General features: G+C 38.9%; 1 protein-coding gene across 2 annotated transcripts in view; it reads left to right on the forward strand.

Moving 5' to 3' along the window:
- The window catches only part of GRID2 (glutamate ionotropic receptor delta type subunit 2), a 1,161,595-nt gene extending 1,142,971 nt beyond the window's left edge, over window positions 1-18,624 (forward strand). For both annotated transcript variants that reach the window (XM_058547512.1, XM_058547513.1), the window contains exons 14-15: window positions 11,915-12,155; window positions 14,827-18,624. In XM_058547512.1, the coding sequence (XP_058403495.1) occupies window positions 11,915-12,155; window positions 14,827-15,249 (664 nt within the window). In that variant the 3' untranslated portion in view covers window positions 15,250-18,624. The remainder of the gene's footprint in view (window positions 1-11,914; window positions 12,156-14,826) is intronic.
- Window positions 18,625-20,516: the final 1,892 nt, after the last annotated feature.

The raw sequence follows: 20,516 nt of genomic DNA on the forward strand, positions 1-20,516 counted from the left end.
AATAATTTGTACAATGTTATCACACAAATGAGGTTGTTATCTTCAAAGTAAGTAAAAAGCTTTTCAAGATGAATACCTCAAACCTGTTGAATATTTTTATTTGAATATGAAAGAAGGATCTTTTGCTTCCCTCCTCCTTTCCCCTGAAATTTGCTCGTTTATATCAATAAAGAATTGAATGCATGTGGGATTGATCTATTAGCCATTTTCAAGCTGCAGCTAAGTTTTATGGACTTCTAAGATGTTTCTGTTCAATGAGATTACAAATGTTTTCATACTTTTGGACAAAAGGAGGAAATGCAATGTTCTTGTCAGTGAATCAGTCATTCCCCAATTCATCTGGGAATAAAACTCTCCATTAAGAAGTCTGTACCAGAACAGGTCCAAAGAAAGGATGGTTGTCACACATGCTGACAATAAGAATTCCAGCTTTTGAGTTGTGGTAGCTACTACGTGCCAAACAAGGAGCAGGATGCTTTGTTTCTGGTGTCATTCATTCCCACTGTAGTAACTCAAAAGTGAGTGTCACTATCATCACTCCGGGGTAAAAATGGCAGGAATTTTTCTGACTACACTCCTCGAAGAGGTTTTACTCATCCGATTGTTCATTACGGTCTAATATCCAACTTTGTTTCTAACAGTTTAAGCGGGTTTACAGTGCCAAGTTTATACTTTGTGCCTTTCAAACCCTCAGGTTAACTACAGCTGCAGGAACACTCTGCTCTCTGAACAAAGACTGCCATCTTGTGGAAATTGCACATATACCAAAGCATTCCATGGAATTAAAAATTTTCTTTGCACTTATTAAGAATTTTGCTACTAGATTCTTGCATTGTTACACACGCACGCACACACACACATCAGTGATGCTTATAATTTACAGTCAAATCTTTCTTTTACATGTGATTTAAGTCTCATTTAAAGGTGCAGTGGTTTTGAACTTTTGAAAAAAATATAATCTCATTTATTGAAGGACCCATCCCATTAGTCTTTCGGGTAGTACATTAGATTTTGCCAAACTTTATCTAATCCTTAAATAGGTTTTTGTTATAAAATAAAACGAGGGTATAGTGAGACCTTTCTGATGGAATTTAGAGGAGCATTAGATTTTGTAGCAAGGATTTGTAGCAGAACTCTGGGCTTAGAGAACACTTTCATTCTTTCCAACACTTCTATTCCTTGCCAGCCTGTATTCCTGGAGTCTGTTGTGGGCTAGTCAGAGCTTGACTGAGGGAGCCTCTGGCCCAGCTGCTCTCTATAACCCCAAAGAGAGAGTCTCCCTGCGATACCTCATGAGATCAAGCATTTGAAGAGATCTTTGTGGTGTGAGGATATTTGAAGGCACGTAGTGAAGCCTCGTCCCTTTTTCCCCTCAGTAACTCCTACCACCCAACTTGCTGAACCTAAAAATTCTAGAATTAAATAAATTCCTTGGACTTAAGGCCCTTTACTCCTTTCAGAATCAAAATGAGTGACATAGAGTATGTATACTTCAATGATTATTTCTAAAACCAAATTATTTTCCAGGTGTAGAAATAATAAGGACACATTGGGAGTGAAACTAGATCCCACAGAGGAGAAAGAATAGGCAATAATCAGTTCCTGAATGAATATTTGAATGAAATATTGAAAGAATAAATTAACATGAATTGAGGGCATTAAAAAGAAATGATTTCGGTGTTGCCCAGGCCATTGTGGCTGAATGTGCAGTTGTGGCTTAACAGAAATTTTGTACCCAAGGAAAGGCCTGGCATGAAATCGCTCTTTAAATATTTATTGAAAGGATAGATGAATAGGAGGAAATAGAATATTTTTTATTTTTTTATTGGGGTAACATTGGTTTATAACATTGTATAAATTTCAGGCATACATCATTATACTTCTATTATGCATGGATTACACCATGTTCTCATGTTCATCACCCAAATACTGATTACAATCCAACATCACACACATGTGCCTAATTATCTCTTTTGCCCTCCTCACTCCCCTCTTCCCCTCTGGTAACCACCAATCCAATCTCTGTCTCTACGTGTTTGTTTGTTGTTGTTTTTATCTACTACTTAATGAGTGAGATCATATGGTGTTTGACCTCCCTCTGACTTATTTCACTTAGGATGATACCCTCAATGTCCATCCATGTTGTCACAAATGGCTGGATTTCATCGTTTCTTATGGCTGAGTAGTATTGCATTGTGTATATATACCACATCTTCTTCATCCATTCGTCACTTGATGGGCACTTAGGTTGCTTCCAAGTCTTGGCTATTGTGAATAGTGCTTCAATGAACACAGGGGTGCATGTATCTTTATGGATTGGTGTTTTCATGTTCTTTGGATAAATACCCAGCGGTGGAATAGCTGGATCATATGGTAGTTCTATCCTGAATTTTTTGAGGAATCTCCGTACTGTTTTCCATAGTGGCTGCACCAGTTTGCACTCCCACCAGCAGTGTATGAGAGTTCCCTTCTCTCCACGTCCTCTCCAACATATGTTGTTTCTTGTCTTGTTAATTATAGCCATTCTGACGGGCGTGAGGGGATATCTCATTGTAGTTTTGATTTGCATTTCCCTGATAGTTAATGATTTTGAACATCTTTTCATGTGTCTGTTGGCCATCTGTATATCTTCTTTGGAGAAATGTCTATTCAGGTCTTTTTCCCATTTTTTAATTGGGTTAGTAGTTTTTTTGTTGTTGAGATGCATCAGTTCTTTATATATTTTGGAGATTAACCTCTTATCATATGTATGGTTTGCAAATATCTTCTCCCAATTGTTAGGTTGTCTTTTCGTTTTGTTGATGGTTTCCTTTGCTGTGCAGAAGCTTTTTAGTTTGATGTAGTCTCATTTGTTTATTTTTTCTCTTGTTTCTCTTGCCCAGTCAGACATGGTGCTTGAAAATATGTTGCCAAGACCAATGTCGAAGAGTGTGCTGCTTATGTTTTCTTCCAGATGTTTCATGGTTTCAGGTCTTAACATTCAAGTCTTTAATCCATTTTGAGTTAATTTCTCTGTATGGTGTAAAATAATGGTCTATTTTCATTTTTTTGCATGTGGCTGTCCAGTTTTCCCAACACAATTTGTTGAGAGACTTTCCTTTCTCCATTGTATATTCTTTTTTTTTTTATAATATTTTTATTTTTATTTATTTTTTCCCCCAAAGCCCCAGGAGATAGTTGTATGTCATAGGTGCACATCCTTCTAGTTGCTGTATGTGGGACGCGGCCTCAGCAGTGGTGCGTCGGTGTGCGCCCGGGATCCGAACCCGGGCCGCCAGCAGCGGAGCGCACGCACTGAACCACTAAGCTACCGGGCCGGCCCTCCATTGTATATTCTTAACTCCTTTGTTGAAGATTAGCTGTCCGTAGATGTGTGGTTTTATTTCTGGGCTTTCAATTCTGTTCCATTGATCTGTGTGTCTGTTTTTGTGCCAGTACCATGCTGTTTTGGTTACTATAGCTTTGTAGTATATTTTGAAATCAGGGAGTGTGATACCTCCAGCTTTGTTCTTTTTTCTCAGGATTCTTTTGGCTATTCGGGGTCTTTTGTTGTTCCATATAAATTTTAGGATTCTTTGTTCTATTTCTATGAAAAATGTTGTTGGAACTTTGATAGGGATTGCATTGAATCTATAGATTGCTTTAGGAAGTATGGACATCTTAACTATGTTAATTCTTCCAATCCAAGAGCATGGACTATCTTTCCATTTCTTTGTGTCTTCTTCAATTTCTTTCAGCAATGTTTTATAGTTTTCGGTGTACAGATCTTTCACCTCTTTGGTTAAGTTTATTCCTAGGTATTTTTTGTTGTTGTTGTTGCCATTGTAAATGGGATTGTATTCTTAATTTCTCTTTCTGCTACTTCGTTGTTAGTGTATAGAAATGCAATTGATTTTTGTATGTTGATTTTGTATCCTGGAACTTTACCATATTCATTTATTACTTCTAAAAGTTTTTTGGTGGATTCTTTAGGGTGTTCTATATATAAAATCATGTCATCTGCAAATAGTGAGAGTTTCACTTCTTCTTTTCCAATTTGTATCCCTTTTATGTCTTTTTTTTGCCTGATTGCTCTGGCTAGGATTTCCAATACTATGTTAAAATAGGAGTGGTGAGAATGGGCATCCTTGTTTGGTTCCTGTTCTTAGAGGGATAGCTTTCAGTTTTTCACCAAGGAAGATGATATTAGCTGTGGGTTTGTCATATATGGCCTTTATTATGTTGAGGTGCTTTCCTTCTATTCCCATTTTATTCAACGTTTTTATCATAAATGGATGCTGTATCTTGTCAAATGCTTTCTCTGCATCTATTGAGATGATCATGTGATTTTCATTCTTCATTTTATTAATGTGGTGTATCACACTGATTGATTTGCGAATGTTGAACCATCCCTGCATCCCCGGAATAAATCCTACCTGATCATGGTGTATAATGTTTTTAATGTATTGTTGTATGCGATTTGCTAGTATTTTGTTGAGGATTTTTGCATTCATGTTCATCAGTGATATTGGCCTGTAATTTTCTTTTTTTGCGTTGTCCTTGTCTGGTTTTGGTATCAGGGTAACGTCAGCTTCGTAGAATGAGTTAGGGAGCTTCCCCCCACCACCCCCTCAACTTTTTGGAAGAGTTTGAGAAGGATAGGTATTAAGTCTTCTTTGAATGTTTGGTAGAATTCATCAGGGAAGCCGTATGGTCCTGGACATTTATTTTTGGGGAGGTTTTTGAATACTATCTCAATCTCCTTACTGGTGATTGGTCTATTCAAATTCTCTATTTCTTCTTGATTCAGTTTTGGAAGGTTGTATGATTCTAAGAATTTATCCATTTCTTCCAGATTGTCCAATTTGTTGGCATATAGCTTTTCATAGTATTCTCTTATAATCCTCTGTATTTCTGAGGTGTTTGTTGTAATTTATCCTCTTTCATTTCTGATTTTACTTATTTGAGCCTTCTCTGTTTTTTTCTTGGTGAGTCTAGCTAGTTTGTCAATTTTGTTTATCTTTTTGAAGAACCAACTCTTGGTTTTATTAATTTTTTCTAATGTTTTTTTAGTCTCTATTTCATTTATATCTGCTCTGATTTTTATTATTTCCCTCCTTCTACTGATTTTGGGCTTTGTTTATTCTTCTTTTTCCAGTTCCTTTAGGTACATTGTTAGATTGTTTATTTGAGATTTTTCTTGTTTGTTGAGATAGGCCTGTATAGCTATAAACTTCCCTCTTAGAACCGCTTTTGCTGTATCCCATAAGTTCTGGCATGTCGTATTTTCATTTTCATTTGTCTCCAGGTTTTTTTTTAATTTCTCCTTTGATTTCTTCACAGACCCAATCATTGTTCAGTAGCATTTTGTTTAATCTCCACATATTTGTGGCTTTTCTGATTTTCTTCTTATAGTTGATTTCTAGTTTCATACCGTTGTGGTCAGAAAAGATGCTTGGTATTATTTCAATCTTCTTAAATTTATGGAGAGCTTGTTTTGTGGCCTAACATGTGATCAATCCTGGAGAATGTTCCATGTGCATTTGAAAAGAATGTGTATTCTTTGGTTTTTGGATGGAATGTTCTGTATATATCTACTAGTCCATCTGCTCCAGTGTGTCATTTAAGGCCAATGTTTCCTTATTGATCTTCTGTTTGGATGATCTATCCGTTGGTGTAAGTGGAGGGTTATAGTCCCCTACTGTTATTGTGTTACTGTCTGTTTCTCCTTTTATATCTGTTAATAATTGCTTTATATATTCAGGTGCTTCTATGTCGGGTGGACAGATATTTAGAGGTGTTATATCCTCTTGTTGGATTGTTCCCTTGATCATTATGTAGTGCCCTCCTTTGTCTCTTGTTACAGTTTTTGTTTTAAAGTGTATTTTGTCTGATATGAGTATTGCTACCCCAGCTTTCTTTTTATTGCCATTTGCATGGAGTATCTTTTTCCATCCCTTCACTTTATGTTTGTGAGTGTCTTTAGGTCTGAAGTATGTCTCTTGTATGCAGCATATATATGGGTCTTGTTTTTTTGTCCAATCAGCCACCCTATGCCTTTTAATTGGAGCATTTAGTCCATTGATGTTTAAAGTAGCTATTGATAAATATATACTTACTGCCATTTTTTAACTTTTTTTTTTCTCAGTGTTTTAGTAGTCCTTCTCTGTTCCTTCCTTCTTCGCTTACTCTCTTCCCTTGTAGTTTGATGGCTTTATTTAGTATTATGTTTGGGTTCCTTTTTCTTAGTTTTTTGTGTATTTATTATAGGTTTCTGGTTTGTGATTACCATGTGGTTTATATATAGTAACCTACGTATATAGCAATCTATATTAAGTTGATGGTCTCTTTAGTTTGACCTATATCTGAAAGCTCTACTCTTTAACTCCCCTCCTCTCACATTTTATGTTTTTGATATCATATCTAACCTATTTTTTTGTGCATTTGTATCCATTACCCTCTTATCATAGAAATTGATCATTTTTCCTATTTGTGGTCTTCTCTTTTCCCCTTAAATAAATCCCTGTAGCATTTCTTGTAGTACTGGTTTCTTGGTGACAAACTCCTTTAATTTTTGCTTGTCTGGGAAGATTTTTATCTCTCCTTCCATTTTGAATGATAACTTTGCTGAGTAGAGTATTCTTGGCTGTAGGTTTTTTCCTTTTAGCACCTAAAATATATCATGCCTTTCTCTTCTAGCCTGTAAGGTTTCTGCTGAGAAGTCAGCTGATAGCCTTATGGGGTTTCCGTTGTATGTAACTTGTCTTCTTCTTGTGGCTTTTAGGATTCTCTCTTTATCTTTAGTTCTGGACATTTTGATTATGATGTGTCTTGGTGTGGGCCTCTTTGGGTTTATCTTGTTTGGTGCTCTCTGTGCTTCCTGTACCTGGATGTCTGTTTCCTTCGTTAGGTTAGGGAAGTTTTCAGCTATTATTTCTTCAAGTAGATTCTCTGCCCCTTTGTCTCACTCATCTCCTTCTGGGACACCTATAACACAGATATTAGCGCACTTGATGTTGTCCCAGAGCTCCTTTAGACTGTCTTCACTCTTTTTAATTTTTTCTTTTATCTGTTCAGCTTGGGTGATTTCTTCTAGTCTTTCGTCCAGCTCACAGATCCATCCATTCTTCTGTATCCTCTACTCTGCTTTTGAGTCCCTCTAGTGAATTTTTCATTTCCAGTATTGTATTCTTCATTTCTGATTGGTTCTTTTTTATATCTTCCATTTCTTTGTTGACATTCTCACTGAGTTCATCCATTGTTCTCCCCAGATCAGTGAGCATCCTTAACACTCTCTGTTTGAACTCTCTGTCAGGTAGGTTGCTCATCTCTGTTTCATTTAGTTCCTTTTCTGGGGTTTTGTCCTGTTCCCTTACTTGGAATGTATTCCTTTGCCTCCTCATTGTGCCTCTTTCCCTGTGCTTGTGTCTGTGTATTAGGTAGGTCAGCTACGTCTCCTGCTCTTGGAGAGGTGACCTTATATAAGTGATGCCTCATGAGGCCCAGCAGTGTGCTTCCCTCAGTTCCAAATGTTCCAGGAGTGACCCCTATGTCGGCTGCATGTGTCCTTCTGTTTTGGTGGGGTTGCTCTTCCTGTAGGTGCCCAGGGAGGCTGAGCTGTCCCCCTGGCCAGCTGCTGTAATGCTCAGCTGCTTGTAGTTGTTGTGGGCCCTTAAGTCTCTTTATCGGGTGTATGGAGCCCCAGCACACTTGGCTGCAAGGTCCAATAGCACATTCCTGTTGCAGTATTTCTGTTAAGTGAGTAGGCCCCCAGCATGGCAGGTTGTGAGGCTCAGGGGCTTCCAATTGCTATAAGCCTCCAGCCTTTAGGTCTCTTGTCAGCTCTCTGAGGATTGCAGCTGGGTGGGGCTGGCCTCAGGCATGGGAGCACCCACTTGTTTCAGGCTTTGGAAGGTGGGGGCAATCCCCTATGTGGCTCTTAGAGAAGCACAAGTCTTCTGCAGCTGACAAGCCCCACTGCCCACAGCTCCACACACACAGTCAACACAGTCCTGCCCCATGTGTGTGCCCCGACCTCCTGAAGTGGACCCAGTCTCTCCAAGGTGGGATCCCCACACACTCCACCACCGCCCCACCCTCTCCACCTGCTTCTTAAGCATGCCCTGCCCCACAGAGGTGGACCTACTCCCCAGGCTGCAGAGAATCGAGGCAGTTCACTTAGCAGGCCCACCAGTTGCCCAAGGGCTTGTTTTGGGTGATGCCAGTCCCTAGGGTGGGCTGCCTGCCCTGGCTGAGCTGGATTAAATCAGTGCCCTAGTGAGTGGGGTACTAGGCCTGGGTAACAGGCCAGGGGAAGAATTCCAATGGCATCTGCCAGCATCTGTGTCAGCACACACACTAGGTCACAACAATGGCCGCTGCCAATGTCCCAGTCCTTGGAGAGGTCTCACCTCTCACCAAGATGCACTCAGAGCCTATCAAGTGAGTCTCTTTTCACCAAAGAACTGTGCACCTTTCTTTCTGGTGAGTTTACATTGCTCTGAAATGGGTGAATTTGTGTGTGGGCCCTTTAAGAGCTGGCTTTAATTTCTCTGTGAACCAGCTTTTCTGGGGGTACTCCCCAATGTTGTTAGTAGCAAGCAAAGTCAGATATTACGCCACTCATCTTGGTTGTGCAGGGTCCAAAAATTACATATAGTGGGAGCGCTCCCTGGCTCAGGGACCCCACTTCTCTAGGGAGGGCTGAGTACCTTTGGGTTTATCCCAGGTGGCCGTGAAGCTGGCAGCTTGTGAAGGTGGTGTTTTTTTCTCTCCAGAAGGGAATTTCTGCCTCTTCCACCTCAATTAAGATTGTTGTTTGTTGCAGGGAGGGGTTCATCTTATCCAGTTTTCAGTTCTCTCTCAGGGGTAATTTTTCCAAGAGTAGTTGTAAATTGGCTGTGTCCGTGGGAGGAGAGTCTGCCTACACCACTATCGTGACTTCTTTCTCTCTTGGAGGAAATAAAATAAATTAGAAAATAGAATCAGTGATAAGAAAAAAGTAGAATCTGAGGACAAGGTCCCTTTACCACAAACTGTGTTGATCATATTCAGTCAATAAATATGCGCTTGTTGTGTTAGGCGGTGTGGAAGATGATGAGGACATGTTCTAGAGAGGGGAACAGGCATTAATCAAATAACTGTAAATGATTATTAACGATAAGTGCTGTGAAGGAAAACACTTCCACTTCCACAGACACTGACCAATATAGCAGTGGGGGTGAGGGGGCAGGGAAATTGGGAGCCCATTCTGTGCCCAGATAGATTCTCATTAAGCAAATGCTGCTGTAGATTCCTTTTATGTCTACGTATACTTAGAAACTCCAATTTAAGAAGAATTATTTTTTTTAAAGATAACTAAATTCTCCTTCAAGATATTCAGTGGTGCCCTGGCTACCTAGTGTCTCTGGATAAGCAAATCCCTAAAGGGTTTCCCAGCGTCATCTGAATGGTATTCATAGACAGGCCAAGCTAGCAGCTCTGAGGCTGTGGTTACAGGTGCCTGTAATACCTAACACAGGGCTACAAACTCCCAAAGTAGGTGCTCCTTTGGATCAAGGAACTAGTTCTCAAGTGTATTCCTCACAACTCTAGCTCCGTGGGTTATTAATATATGTTATGGGTGAGGAAAAGGGGAATGAAAGTCAGATAAACTTGGGAAATGCTGAATTAGACAAAATCATACAAGTTTTCTTTTCTTCAGGTCTTCTTAAAGCCTTTTCTTTTTGGTGAGGAAGATCAGCCCTGAGCTAACATCCGATGCCAATCCTCCCCTTTTTGCTGAGGAAGATTGGCCCTGAGCTAACATCCATGCCCATCTTCCTCTACTTTATATGGGACGCCACCACAAGATGGCTCGACAAGCGGTGTGTTGGTGCGCGCCCGGGATCCAAACCTGCGAACCCCGGGCCACCGAAGCAGAGCGCGTTCACTTAACTGCTGTGCCACCAGGCCGAACCCTTAGAGCCTTTAATAGGCTGACTTCTTTGTAAATTTTCAAGAGAGTATTTCTCAGAGTTAATGACCACTGGACCCTTTTCTTGCAGAAGCCCTCTAGGTACTAGTGTCCCATGGAACAAACTTTTGGAAATTTGGGAAATGCAAATGACTTTGTCTGGGATAGAGGCTGGAATAAGGGTGAAATGTAGTCCATTAATATTCATAATCATTTTAGTAAATTCAATTAATCAAATTAACTGCCGTTTTTGAGCAACACTCTGAAGCAACAGAATTTTAGACAAATCTATTTCACAAGAAAGGAGAAGTCCAGGTTGTGAGGGAGGCTCGCGGAGTGTCAGCAGGGGTCGCTGGGCTGAGGCTGTGGGAATATCCAAAGGTAGCTGATAGGGATTAAGACCAACTCTCCATCACAGGCCCTGGGGCTGGTCTTACTCTTGTCTAACTCAGGGTCAATGTTGCTTCCTTCCCCAACATTATCATTTAGCTCATTCTTATAGACACATGGATGACATGAAACAGGTGGAAAGGTGATGCACCACCGAAAGTAATTTATGTCCTTCCAGATAGGATTTGTTCTTCTCTAAAGTTCTAAGCAGTCTGTCCCCAAATTATCCAAGAGCCAGAGCAAGAGTACAAATATGAGTCCACATATCCTAAGTCTATGTAAAAACTAAAAATCAAGCTAAATACTGTTAGATAAAATATGTTCTGTCCTCTTATCTTGACAAATGTACCTCCATGACCCCAGGCGGCCAAGTCTGAGTTTCTAATTTGTGACTAGCTAGGAGTTCTGCCTGACCTGGTGGCTCAGGCCGTCAGCCTTTGGCCCCTCTCCTCCACATCTGGCTCTGTCCTGCACACTGAAGAGTCTCCCACACAAAGGCGAGTGCACCTGCGCTTGCTCATCTAGCCCTGTCCACACTCCCCAAACACCACCCTGTAGACCTATGTGCATCCGTAGCAGGCTGTGAGATCTGCTCTCAGGAGGAAGTACGTGGGAACAGGCCTTCACGGGTCCTGGACAAGCGCTCTGAGCTGTTTGCGCAGGAAATCCTAGGGACCCCTGAGGATGGCATTCACTCTGGACAGGCTCGTGGCCTCAGCCCTGACCATTCTCACCCTGTGAGCAGGAGCACAGCTGGAGGAGGGCCAGACCTAGGCAAGTCTCAGGTGGAGCCTAAAGAGCATTTGGAATTGAGAATAGAACCTCTATGAAAATCACGCTTTAAAAAGCTGCAGTCTTTGCAGCTACCCCCAGACTCAGGGTGGGGGGGGGGGCAGGGAAGAAGAAGAAAAAGAAGAAGGGTATTTCTTATTTGAATTTAACTACTTTTGAAAGCCTCTGGTCAACTTTTCTTCTTGTTCTCCAAGGTAAGATTATTTCCCCTTTGGCAGTAAAATGGAAACTAGATCAGTTGTGTGAAAAACCAAAAATGATGTATTTTATCAACTTCAAAATTGTCCCAAGGCTTTCTCCCATACTGTGTTAAATAATAGAAGTCTTTTTAATTGAATTTCTTTGTGTGTAGCATATGCTGGGTGACATTATGCCAGCATCTTGCTCTAAGCAGCAAAACGTTCTTCATAAAAGCATTAAGATCCGGAGTGTCATTCTGCATGTGGGGAAGGAACACAGAACCGCAGCAGCTTGAAACCACATAAAAACAGTGCCTCTGACATGTAATTGTAAAAACACATTGCAACAAACCAGGGGGGCAATATTTTAGATTTAGAATGCAAGCAAAAAAAAAGAAGAGGAAGGAAGGGAGGGAGGAAAGCCCTGTGGCACACCTCCATCTATGGGATCAAAGCAATAATGTTTTGAGTGTCCTAGTCTTCCATCAGCAGTCTAATCTATATATTCATTTCCCCTTGACAGCCACCATCCTTCAGAGGTGGGATTATAAATGGATGTGTGGTGGACTGAAGCAATAACTATTCTGCAATAACACACGATTGTGTTCTTTACCCCAAGGATCCTGGAGCTTCAGCAGAATGGTGACATGGACATCCTGAGGCACAAATGGTGGCCGAAGAACGGCCAGTGTGACCTGTACTCCTCAGTGGACACAAAGCAGAAAGGAGGTGCCCTGGACATAAAGAGCTTTGCAGGGGTCTTTTGTATCCTGGCTGCTGGAATTGTCCTCTCCTGCTTTATAGCCATGCTGGAGACGTGGTGGAACAAGAGGAAAGGCTCCCGGGTCCCATCAAAAGAGGTACTTGATTGAGAGCGTCAGCACTAAATTGAGCCAACAAGCAGGCTGTGTTTCCAGGGAGGATAATCATAAGCAAGGAGATAATGAGTTGGGGGTGGTTCTTGTTTCTTCTTTCCCTGAAGAGTGAAAATAAATTTGTGAAATGTAAAAATTGGTAAGGATGACACCAAGTTGCATTTTAGGACATCCCAGATAAACGAACAGGAGACTTCAGTGTTTGAAAGACTGACAATTTCATGTGCCATATGAGCTTTGAAATTCTCCCAAATCTCAGGATAGACTTTAATTCAGTGAATTTTTTAAGGCTGTGATTCCCTTGACCAGTTCACAAAGATGCTTATCATTTCATTTCAATTAGTTGCTTAACTTATAGGTAAATTACTTGTGTCTCTAAGATTCAGCCTAAGAAATCCAATACTACATAAAATAATCAGAATTTTCTCTTCACCATCAGTGGCTGCTTCCCTCTATCTGTACGTAGACCTGTAGAAGAGACGATATGTTTTTAGCTCTTTGATGGCTCTAAGCTTAACAAATCCACACCATGGAGTCATCTAGAATTCAATTTTTCTCCTTGAGTCAGCTTAACTCCAGGGCCATATTAAAGTTTTCCCAGAGATCTGAAAGAATAATTGCAGAGTTACACATAATATCTCTGTTAAAGTGGCATGTGCCTTGTTTTCATCAAAAATCATGGGGTTTATAAATTATCAGAGAAAATCTGAAGTTAAAAGAAACTACTTGAGTCATTTATCTTATTTCCACTGGACAGGAAGGATGAAAATTTTTTAAATAATGAAATCATATTCACCAAAGTTTCACAATGAAATGAAAAACAACCTGAATTTGCTGAATGATTTGATTTGCTGGACAGTTTCAAAGAAGGATTGTTTTAAACTTTCTGTAACTAACTAGACCTCAGCTAACTGATGCCTAGAGCGAATCCTGAGAGGATCTGCTTTAATGCACAAATAAAAATGACTTCTCATTTGCATAAGAATTTTTGCATGTTAATGTATTCTTCCAAACAGGTTGTTTTCTAAAGTTGTCTGAGGATTCCTTATACGCAAAATTGATCAGTACCATTTATAAGGAAAAACTTGGCTTAGTGAAGATAAATCTTAGCTTCCTACCTGTCTGAATAATCATACATTCTAAATTAGTGGAGTATGAACTAAAAATTAATCAGGTTTTATTGTAGTGTTTTCTTTGTGGAATAAGCTTCTGTTATCTCTATTGACATTGATTCAATGCAAAAGACCACATTAATGCAACATTATAGCCGAGACTTCATATTCTCAAAAATCTGGAAATTGAGGACTCCCCAAGCTCGTTATATTTTGAATTACTATATATGATATTAAATTTTTGCATTATTATATCTGTTGATGGATGACTACCGTATAGTTGCTGTGGGAACCATAAAATTATATCTCTTACCCCTCTAAAGTCTCAGTGATAATATTGCATTAATGGATATTTTTTATTAGATTTTGAAGTGAGAAAGGAGAAGGAAAAACAGTGATGCACATCAAAATATTTTTCACTAAGGAGCACTATAATAGCACAATGAAAAAAATACATACTCCATTCTAACTTATGACAGCTAATCCAGATCTTATGAACAAATATTTTCTCCTCTTATGATTAATAGGTATTTTTAAATTCTCATGAATTTAATTTTTTGAACTTGGCTATAAATAAGACTGATAAAAAGGACAATTTTAATTCTTGCCAGTTTGATTTTTGAAATATTGGGCTCTAATGCTCACTTTTAGTAAAAATCCTAAGGGATTTATGAATTGGTATCAACTCCAGAAATCTGAAGTTTTACTTCCTTTTTCTTTATTAAGCACCTTCTTTACTAAGACTTCATTAGCATAGCTCAAAGCATCTTTGATTTAGAGGCCATTTAGCATAAACCCGACCCTAAACTAAAGCTATCACTCACATGTCATGACTTGAAGGAGAGGGGGCTCTAAGGTCCCGCTCACCTCACAATATTGCCTCATTCGGGTACTAGATAACTGAGTGTATGAAATCTCTCAAGTAGACATTGAGTCTCTTGTGTTGAATGTTGCTCTCTCTAAACAATCTCGCATATCTCTAACCTAAGGAGAAATAACACTTTAACAGTCACTAACACTTTAATATGAAGTAGCATATCAGCATATTGTGTCACTTGTCTCCAAGAATGGAAAGTTAAGATTAGGAGTGAGTAGTGGAAAAGAACAAAAATCCGACTTGGAATGAGACACCCTGAAAAAGGAGGAAGCATGTGTAAAGAAGAGGTGGGGTGGGGGGATGAGTTGCTAAAACCATACTTTTTATTTGTACAATTTTGTCTCGATCTATCCCTGCTCTTATCGCAGGCAGTCACCCATCTACTGCTTCCACATTTTCTAGTTGCATGTGGCGTATGCTCATTTTAGAACTTTTACTGCAAGAAAAATATTTATTATCGATAACCTTATCTCAGAATCACCCCAGAATCTAGCACAGTGCCTAGCTCATATTAGGTGCTCAATAAATATTTGTAAATGAATAAACCCCAAAGTTCAGTTAATTACATATCATGCTTGCTGAACTACTTTTTTTTTTTTTTTTTTTTTTTTTTTACCATGGAAGCTAGTACTGATGAGAACCTTGTCTTCTTTTTCTTCATCTCCAGGATGACAAGGAAATTGACCTGGAGCACCTCCATAGACGTGTAAATAGCTTGTGCACAGATGACGACAGCCCCCATAAACAGTTTTCCACCTCGTCAATTGACTTGACCCCTCTGGACATTGACACTTTGCCAACACGACAAGCACTGGAGCAAATCAGTGATTTCAGGAACACTCATATTACCACAACCACCTTTATCCCAGAGCAGATCCAGACTCTTAGCCGCACACTATCAGCTAAAGCTGCCTCTGGTTTCGCTTTTGGCAACGTGCCTGAGCACCGAACTGGCCCTTTTAGGCACAGGGCACCTAATGGGGGCTTTTTCAGGAGTCCTATAAAAACAATGTCATCTATTCCTTATCAACCAACTCCTACCCTGGGGCTCAATCTGGGTAATGATCCAGACCGAGGCACCTCCATATGAGCATCCAACAAAATCTCTCCACTGTTTCTTTTGTAGGACTCCCTTTGCAAGGAGCAACTGAATATCGTGGGACTAACATGGATGTAACATTTTTTTTAAAAGATCAGGATTATTAGTAACAATTTTAGTTCTTTCTCCCATCCTTCTTCCTCTTCTCGCTCCTCTCTTTCTTTCTCTCTCCCTTTCCCTCTCTTTCCGTACATTTTCCTCCACTTTTTTCATTACTCAACTTGTTCCCCCAGAATATAGTATGCTAGGATCCTATTAGTCTGCTTTTCATATACTGTACTTCAAGTATAGGAAATGTGCACTGAGTACCCTAAAGGTATATGCAGGATTAATTTTACATGAAGGCGTCTTATGTAACATTTCTCTATTTTTAAAAATATAATTGCAATAACTTCAGTCTTTTTACATTCTTCTGCTGCATCCATACAACGCTCCACTGCTGTTGAGTGTCCTTTAACTGTGGACCAAAGGCAACCCCTGCAGTGTTTATAAAATAATTTAAAGACCATTCAGGCCACATAATATGAGAATGCAATTTTGTAGGATTACAAAAAAGCCATTAATATGCCAGTCAAGACTACAGTTAAAACTACTCTCGCACTGCAACAGTGCATATGACCTTTATGTGATTGTACAGTATTAAAGTTTTTTCTTATGTACAGTAAACTTGATCATATGGCAGAAGCCTCTATTGTGTTAAATAAATTAGTATCTCATATATATATACATATATATGCACCTATATGATGTGTATATATATTAAAAGGCGGCCATTGCTATTGCAATTCATTTAATAAAGCTTTAGTTTAAAAAAAAAAGTGTTGTATACAGGAAATATGTACAGCGCAGGGGGTCTTTTCAGTTAGAAAAGGCAGGTTGCTTTAATGTTATTCTGACTCGCATTGTTTGCCAACAGAGAATATTTTATACTTTTGTTATTAAAACATCCAGGGCGATTTAATATTTGTTCCTAGATGTTACTCATTTGAGTAGGTTTTGCATTTGTTATTCAGCAGTGTATAAAGCTAACCTTGATAATTTTACTTTTAATTAGTTATCTAAACGGAAAATGCTGTTAGCTGAACCATGTCCACAACAGCACATAGAGCTCTGTAAGAGTTTAAACGTGGATCATTGAAGGTTAATAAATTCTCTTCCAAAGCAGTAAGCCAATCGATACAACTATAGTTGGGGAGAGGTGGGAGCCTGTAAGAAATATTGATGTGGCCTTAATTACCATCATGCATTATCCTAAAGAAGAAAATATAATAACCATGCTGGGCTCTCAACCTAACCCCCCTTTTTATTCAGTTCTGTTTGGAGGAGTTATGTATTTTTTACATTAGTGCCAAGTGTCTAGAAGGATGACAGCAAAAACGTGCCTCTTTGTGCACAACCCTTTTCAAGTAGCATTCTTACCTGTTAGAAATGTAGAATGAACTTTGTTTGTAATCCTTAAATTAAAATGTGGTAAGTAGGAAGCAAGAACTTATCCTGTGTTTTTATGCAGCCATACACTTATTTTAATCTAATTCATTCTGTGGCTAGATTGATGTAGGAATCAACCTATGTGATTTGCTTTAGGAGAAATTAAAAAGTATATTCTTAAGGTATATTATATTTTGATGCTAATTCTGTTCTGGGGAGCATCTTGTACTGTCACTGTTTTTGTACTAAATCTTCAAATATTGTCTACTGTGTAAGGCAGAAAAACTTCTTATCATGCAAAAACCATTTTGTTTCCAGGGTAACAAGTACCTAAGTGCATGCACAACTTGTTTTCCCTTGTAACATTCATGATCTCATTCACGACTCTGATTTTAAAACAAAATATCTTTACAACAAGCTCTATAGGGGCACACCAGATGTCGCAGTGATCTGAGCTATCAACAAACTGTTAACCATGTACAATATTTAAAATAGGCCTATTTTGATGTATTGCCTATTATACAAATACACAAAACACTTTTTGGAGGCCTCAGTTAGGAGTGGCAGAGCTTTCTGTGTATAATTTGTCTAAATAATTTGTCTAATAAAAATGTTTTCTAAACTTGCTCTCATACCATTGAAGTCTTAACTATAAAATTTGAAAATGCTTACTCTCTCACAGATTGAACTGAATTTTTCTAAAAATTTATCTTGAGTTAATTAAAACATAAAACACATTGAGTTTTACTAGCAGAACTGTGCCAAAATGAGTGATCTCTAAAAACAATGCTAACTGACGTCCTAAACCAGTGAAAGACTGCCTTTGTGTTATTTGAAAAGATTTGAACCAACAATATATTTGTTTTGCTTCATGGATGTCTCTGTGAACACTTTTTGGGGAGAGATTTATCCTGTTTCATGTAAACAGTGCAACCATTATAATAATAGCAGGATGAGGGTTTGCTACATCAAAAAGAAAAGAAAATTAAAGGTAATTACTATATTTAGAATTTATGTATTAATAGTTGCTTTGCTGTTAGGAAAATATTCATCATGCTGAATCTATTAATTTGAAAATTGACTCCAGGATTATTTCTAATACAGTATTGTTTTCTGCATTTGAACAACAATATTTAATTCATCTATCATTTAATTCACTCAATGGATATATATCTGAAAATATCTTCAATTTAGATTAGAATCTCTGCTGTTCTAAAATTCCATTAAAAATGATTTTTTAAATTTTGGAACCAGGAGGAACTGTAAAGATCGAGATTATCTCCTTCGTTTTACAAATAAGGGAACATAAGACGCTAAGAAGCTGTGACTTGCCCAAACGTTTGACAATCTAAGACTAAAAACTGGGTGTTTTGTTTTTTTTTTTAACTCTGCCACGCTTCAGCAGGTCCTCATGGGTATCAACATAGGGACGGCTCAGGTGCAATGCCTCTCCCAGTCCTCTCCCCAAGCCTAGGCTGCAAATCTCTAGGAACCTTCCTTCTTCATCTGGGGCCACAGAGAGCATCTGCTTCAATTGCTCCTTTTACAGATGGGAAAGGCAACAGCCAGGCTGCTTCCCCAAGGTCAGAGCTGCTGGCAGAGTTCAGGCCAGATCCTACTTCTGTCTATTGCTCCTTCCTTTAGCCCACTGTCTGCCTGGTTCACATCACTTACACCAACCTTCCTATTTCAAAACACACGACAAATACCTTATAGCCATGTACTTTTATCCTACTCAGATGTCAAGTTTTTTCCTCTGGTGAATCATTAAGAGAACTGGTTGTCACTTTCAACCACGTTGGAACTTATGCACAGGTTTTGGTTTAATCATATATTAGAAAATTGTATGACCTCCTTTCTTCCTCATACATATCAAGCTACAGGCAATTTGTCATTTTCTTAATTATGTTATTTTTCATCTCTTTTAGTTTGGGATTGGTTGTCAATTGAATAAATACTTTAAAAAATAGACTTTGCTGAATGGTACTTTGCTTCATTAATTAAAAAGAAAAAAAGATGAAAAAAGATCCATTTACCCTACATAATACCTTCTAAGCTATGCAATTGAGTGACAAATTATTAATATTTTATAACCAGAATTTTGGAATGGTGAAACACATTCTGGATTATGAGTATAGTAAATAAGGCAGAGCTAAGAACTTTTGTACTGGCAAACATAGGTTTTTGTCCTTAAATATACATCTCATGATAATTGATAAAGTACAATGGCCTCACTAAAAATTGGCTTCCTTCTAGAGTGTTTTTATTTCTAAAAACAAATCCTGTTTCCAATCCTTGTGACCAGATATTAATAAATGGCTAGCAATTACAGCGACAGTTATCATTTAAACAAATTTTAGTAGACACCGTCCCATAAGGTAGCATATATGAGCTCCCTTGGGTGGGAATGTCTTTTCTGACATTGAAAAATCAGGAAATAAAGCTTCTTAGATTTGATAGATTTAATTCAATTCTATTAGTGTTTACTGAAAACTTATGTGAAAACCACTGTGCTAAGCAGACACACGTGGCATAAATGAATGCATGTTTGGGAACGGGTTTGGATATGCTCTACCCCCCAGCTCTTTCCTTGCCCCATATCAACATGCAAGATACAGAGGCCACCTCACAGGCCTTCTGAGGTGGCAGAATGAGTCACCCTGAACCAGCACAGTCCTCTTTGGGCCTGGACAATCTACCTGACTGGAGCAATCCATCCTGGTAGTTCTCAAGGGCTAATCGAGTCTGTCTTCTTAGATTCAGATCGCCTTCACAGAGAAGACTTGGAGATTTCCCAAGATGCCAGACCCTAAGGCCAAATTTTCAGAAATGTGAAAATTAACATAAGCCACAGACAAACTACTATCTAACCCTTTCTCCTTATCAACACCTGCATACCATTCAGAGACTGACTCCGACCCTCAGGTGTCCACGTCCTAATGGTAGAGACCACAATAACTCATTTTCTATCCCTGCAGGTCTAATCAATTGTGATGGCGCTCTAAGGTGTTTCAAACAATTTGCTTCAAAGAAACCAAACACAGTAAACCTTATTCAGGCTACTTTTCAACTTTTATAAACTTTTATTTATATTGCAACTAAGGCTCCTAGCCACCTTTCCTGTCATTTCAGACACAGGATACAGTGTGACTTCTGAGCCCGATGAATGCATAGTGCTTTACAGGCTGCCCACCATGACAACAGCCTTCACCCTAAACACACATCCAGAAGAATAGAAACTTCAGGATTTTGCTGTATTTTGTAGAGCTGCACAGAGGCGTGGAACAGTTACTCCACATAAGGATTCAGCCCACCGTGGGAATAGGAGCAGGCTGCAGGAGCAGTTTCTCTCTCTTACCTGGATTTCCCAAGTTTCTACTTTTTCAATAGTCTTCATTGATTTCCATGTAACATTAGTAACAAAGCAAAAATTGTTCAAATTTGAGAAATTTTTTTCATTATCTAAAAGCTCTACCCTGACTTGCTATTACATATAGTTTAGGACCAAGCTTCACCTTTTGACTAATTTTGCACATTTCCTAGAAGTTCTTCAGAGTGAAGAAAAGAAACTGGCTGTGCTGTTTGGATGTGCTACCTGCCTTATGCTGTAGATGTGTTTTCTAGTCTTTGTGAGGGATGAGGGCCTGGTCTCCTTTTGCAGAAATCCTGTGAGTTCGGCTTCAGAATTGGCAGCAGATTTCAAAAGTCTCAAACTATCTGTGATGTGATAGAAATTCACAAAACTTTCAGGACATTAATTCTCATTGTTAAAAACTAATTAAGCTTTCATAACAGCTGCTTTAGAAAGAGAAACATATGTCACCAAATCA

The sequence above is a fragment of the Diceros bicornis genome, chromosome 8 (genome assembly GCF_020826845.1).
Source record: "Diceros bicornis minor isolate mBicDic1 chromosome 8, mDicBic1.mat.cur, whole genome shotgun sequence".
NCBI lineage: Eukaryota > Metazoa > Chordata > Mammalia > Perissodactyla > Rhinocerotidae > Diceros > Diceros bicornis.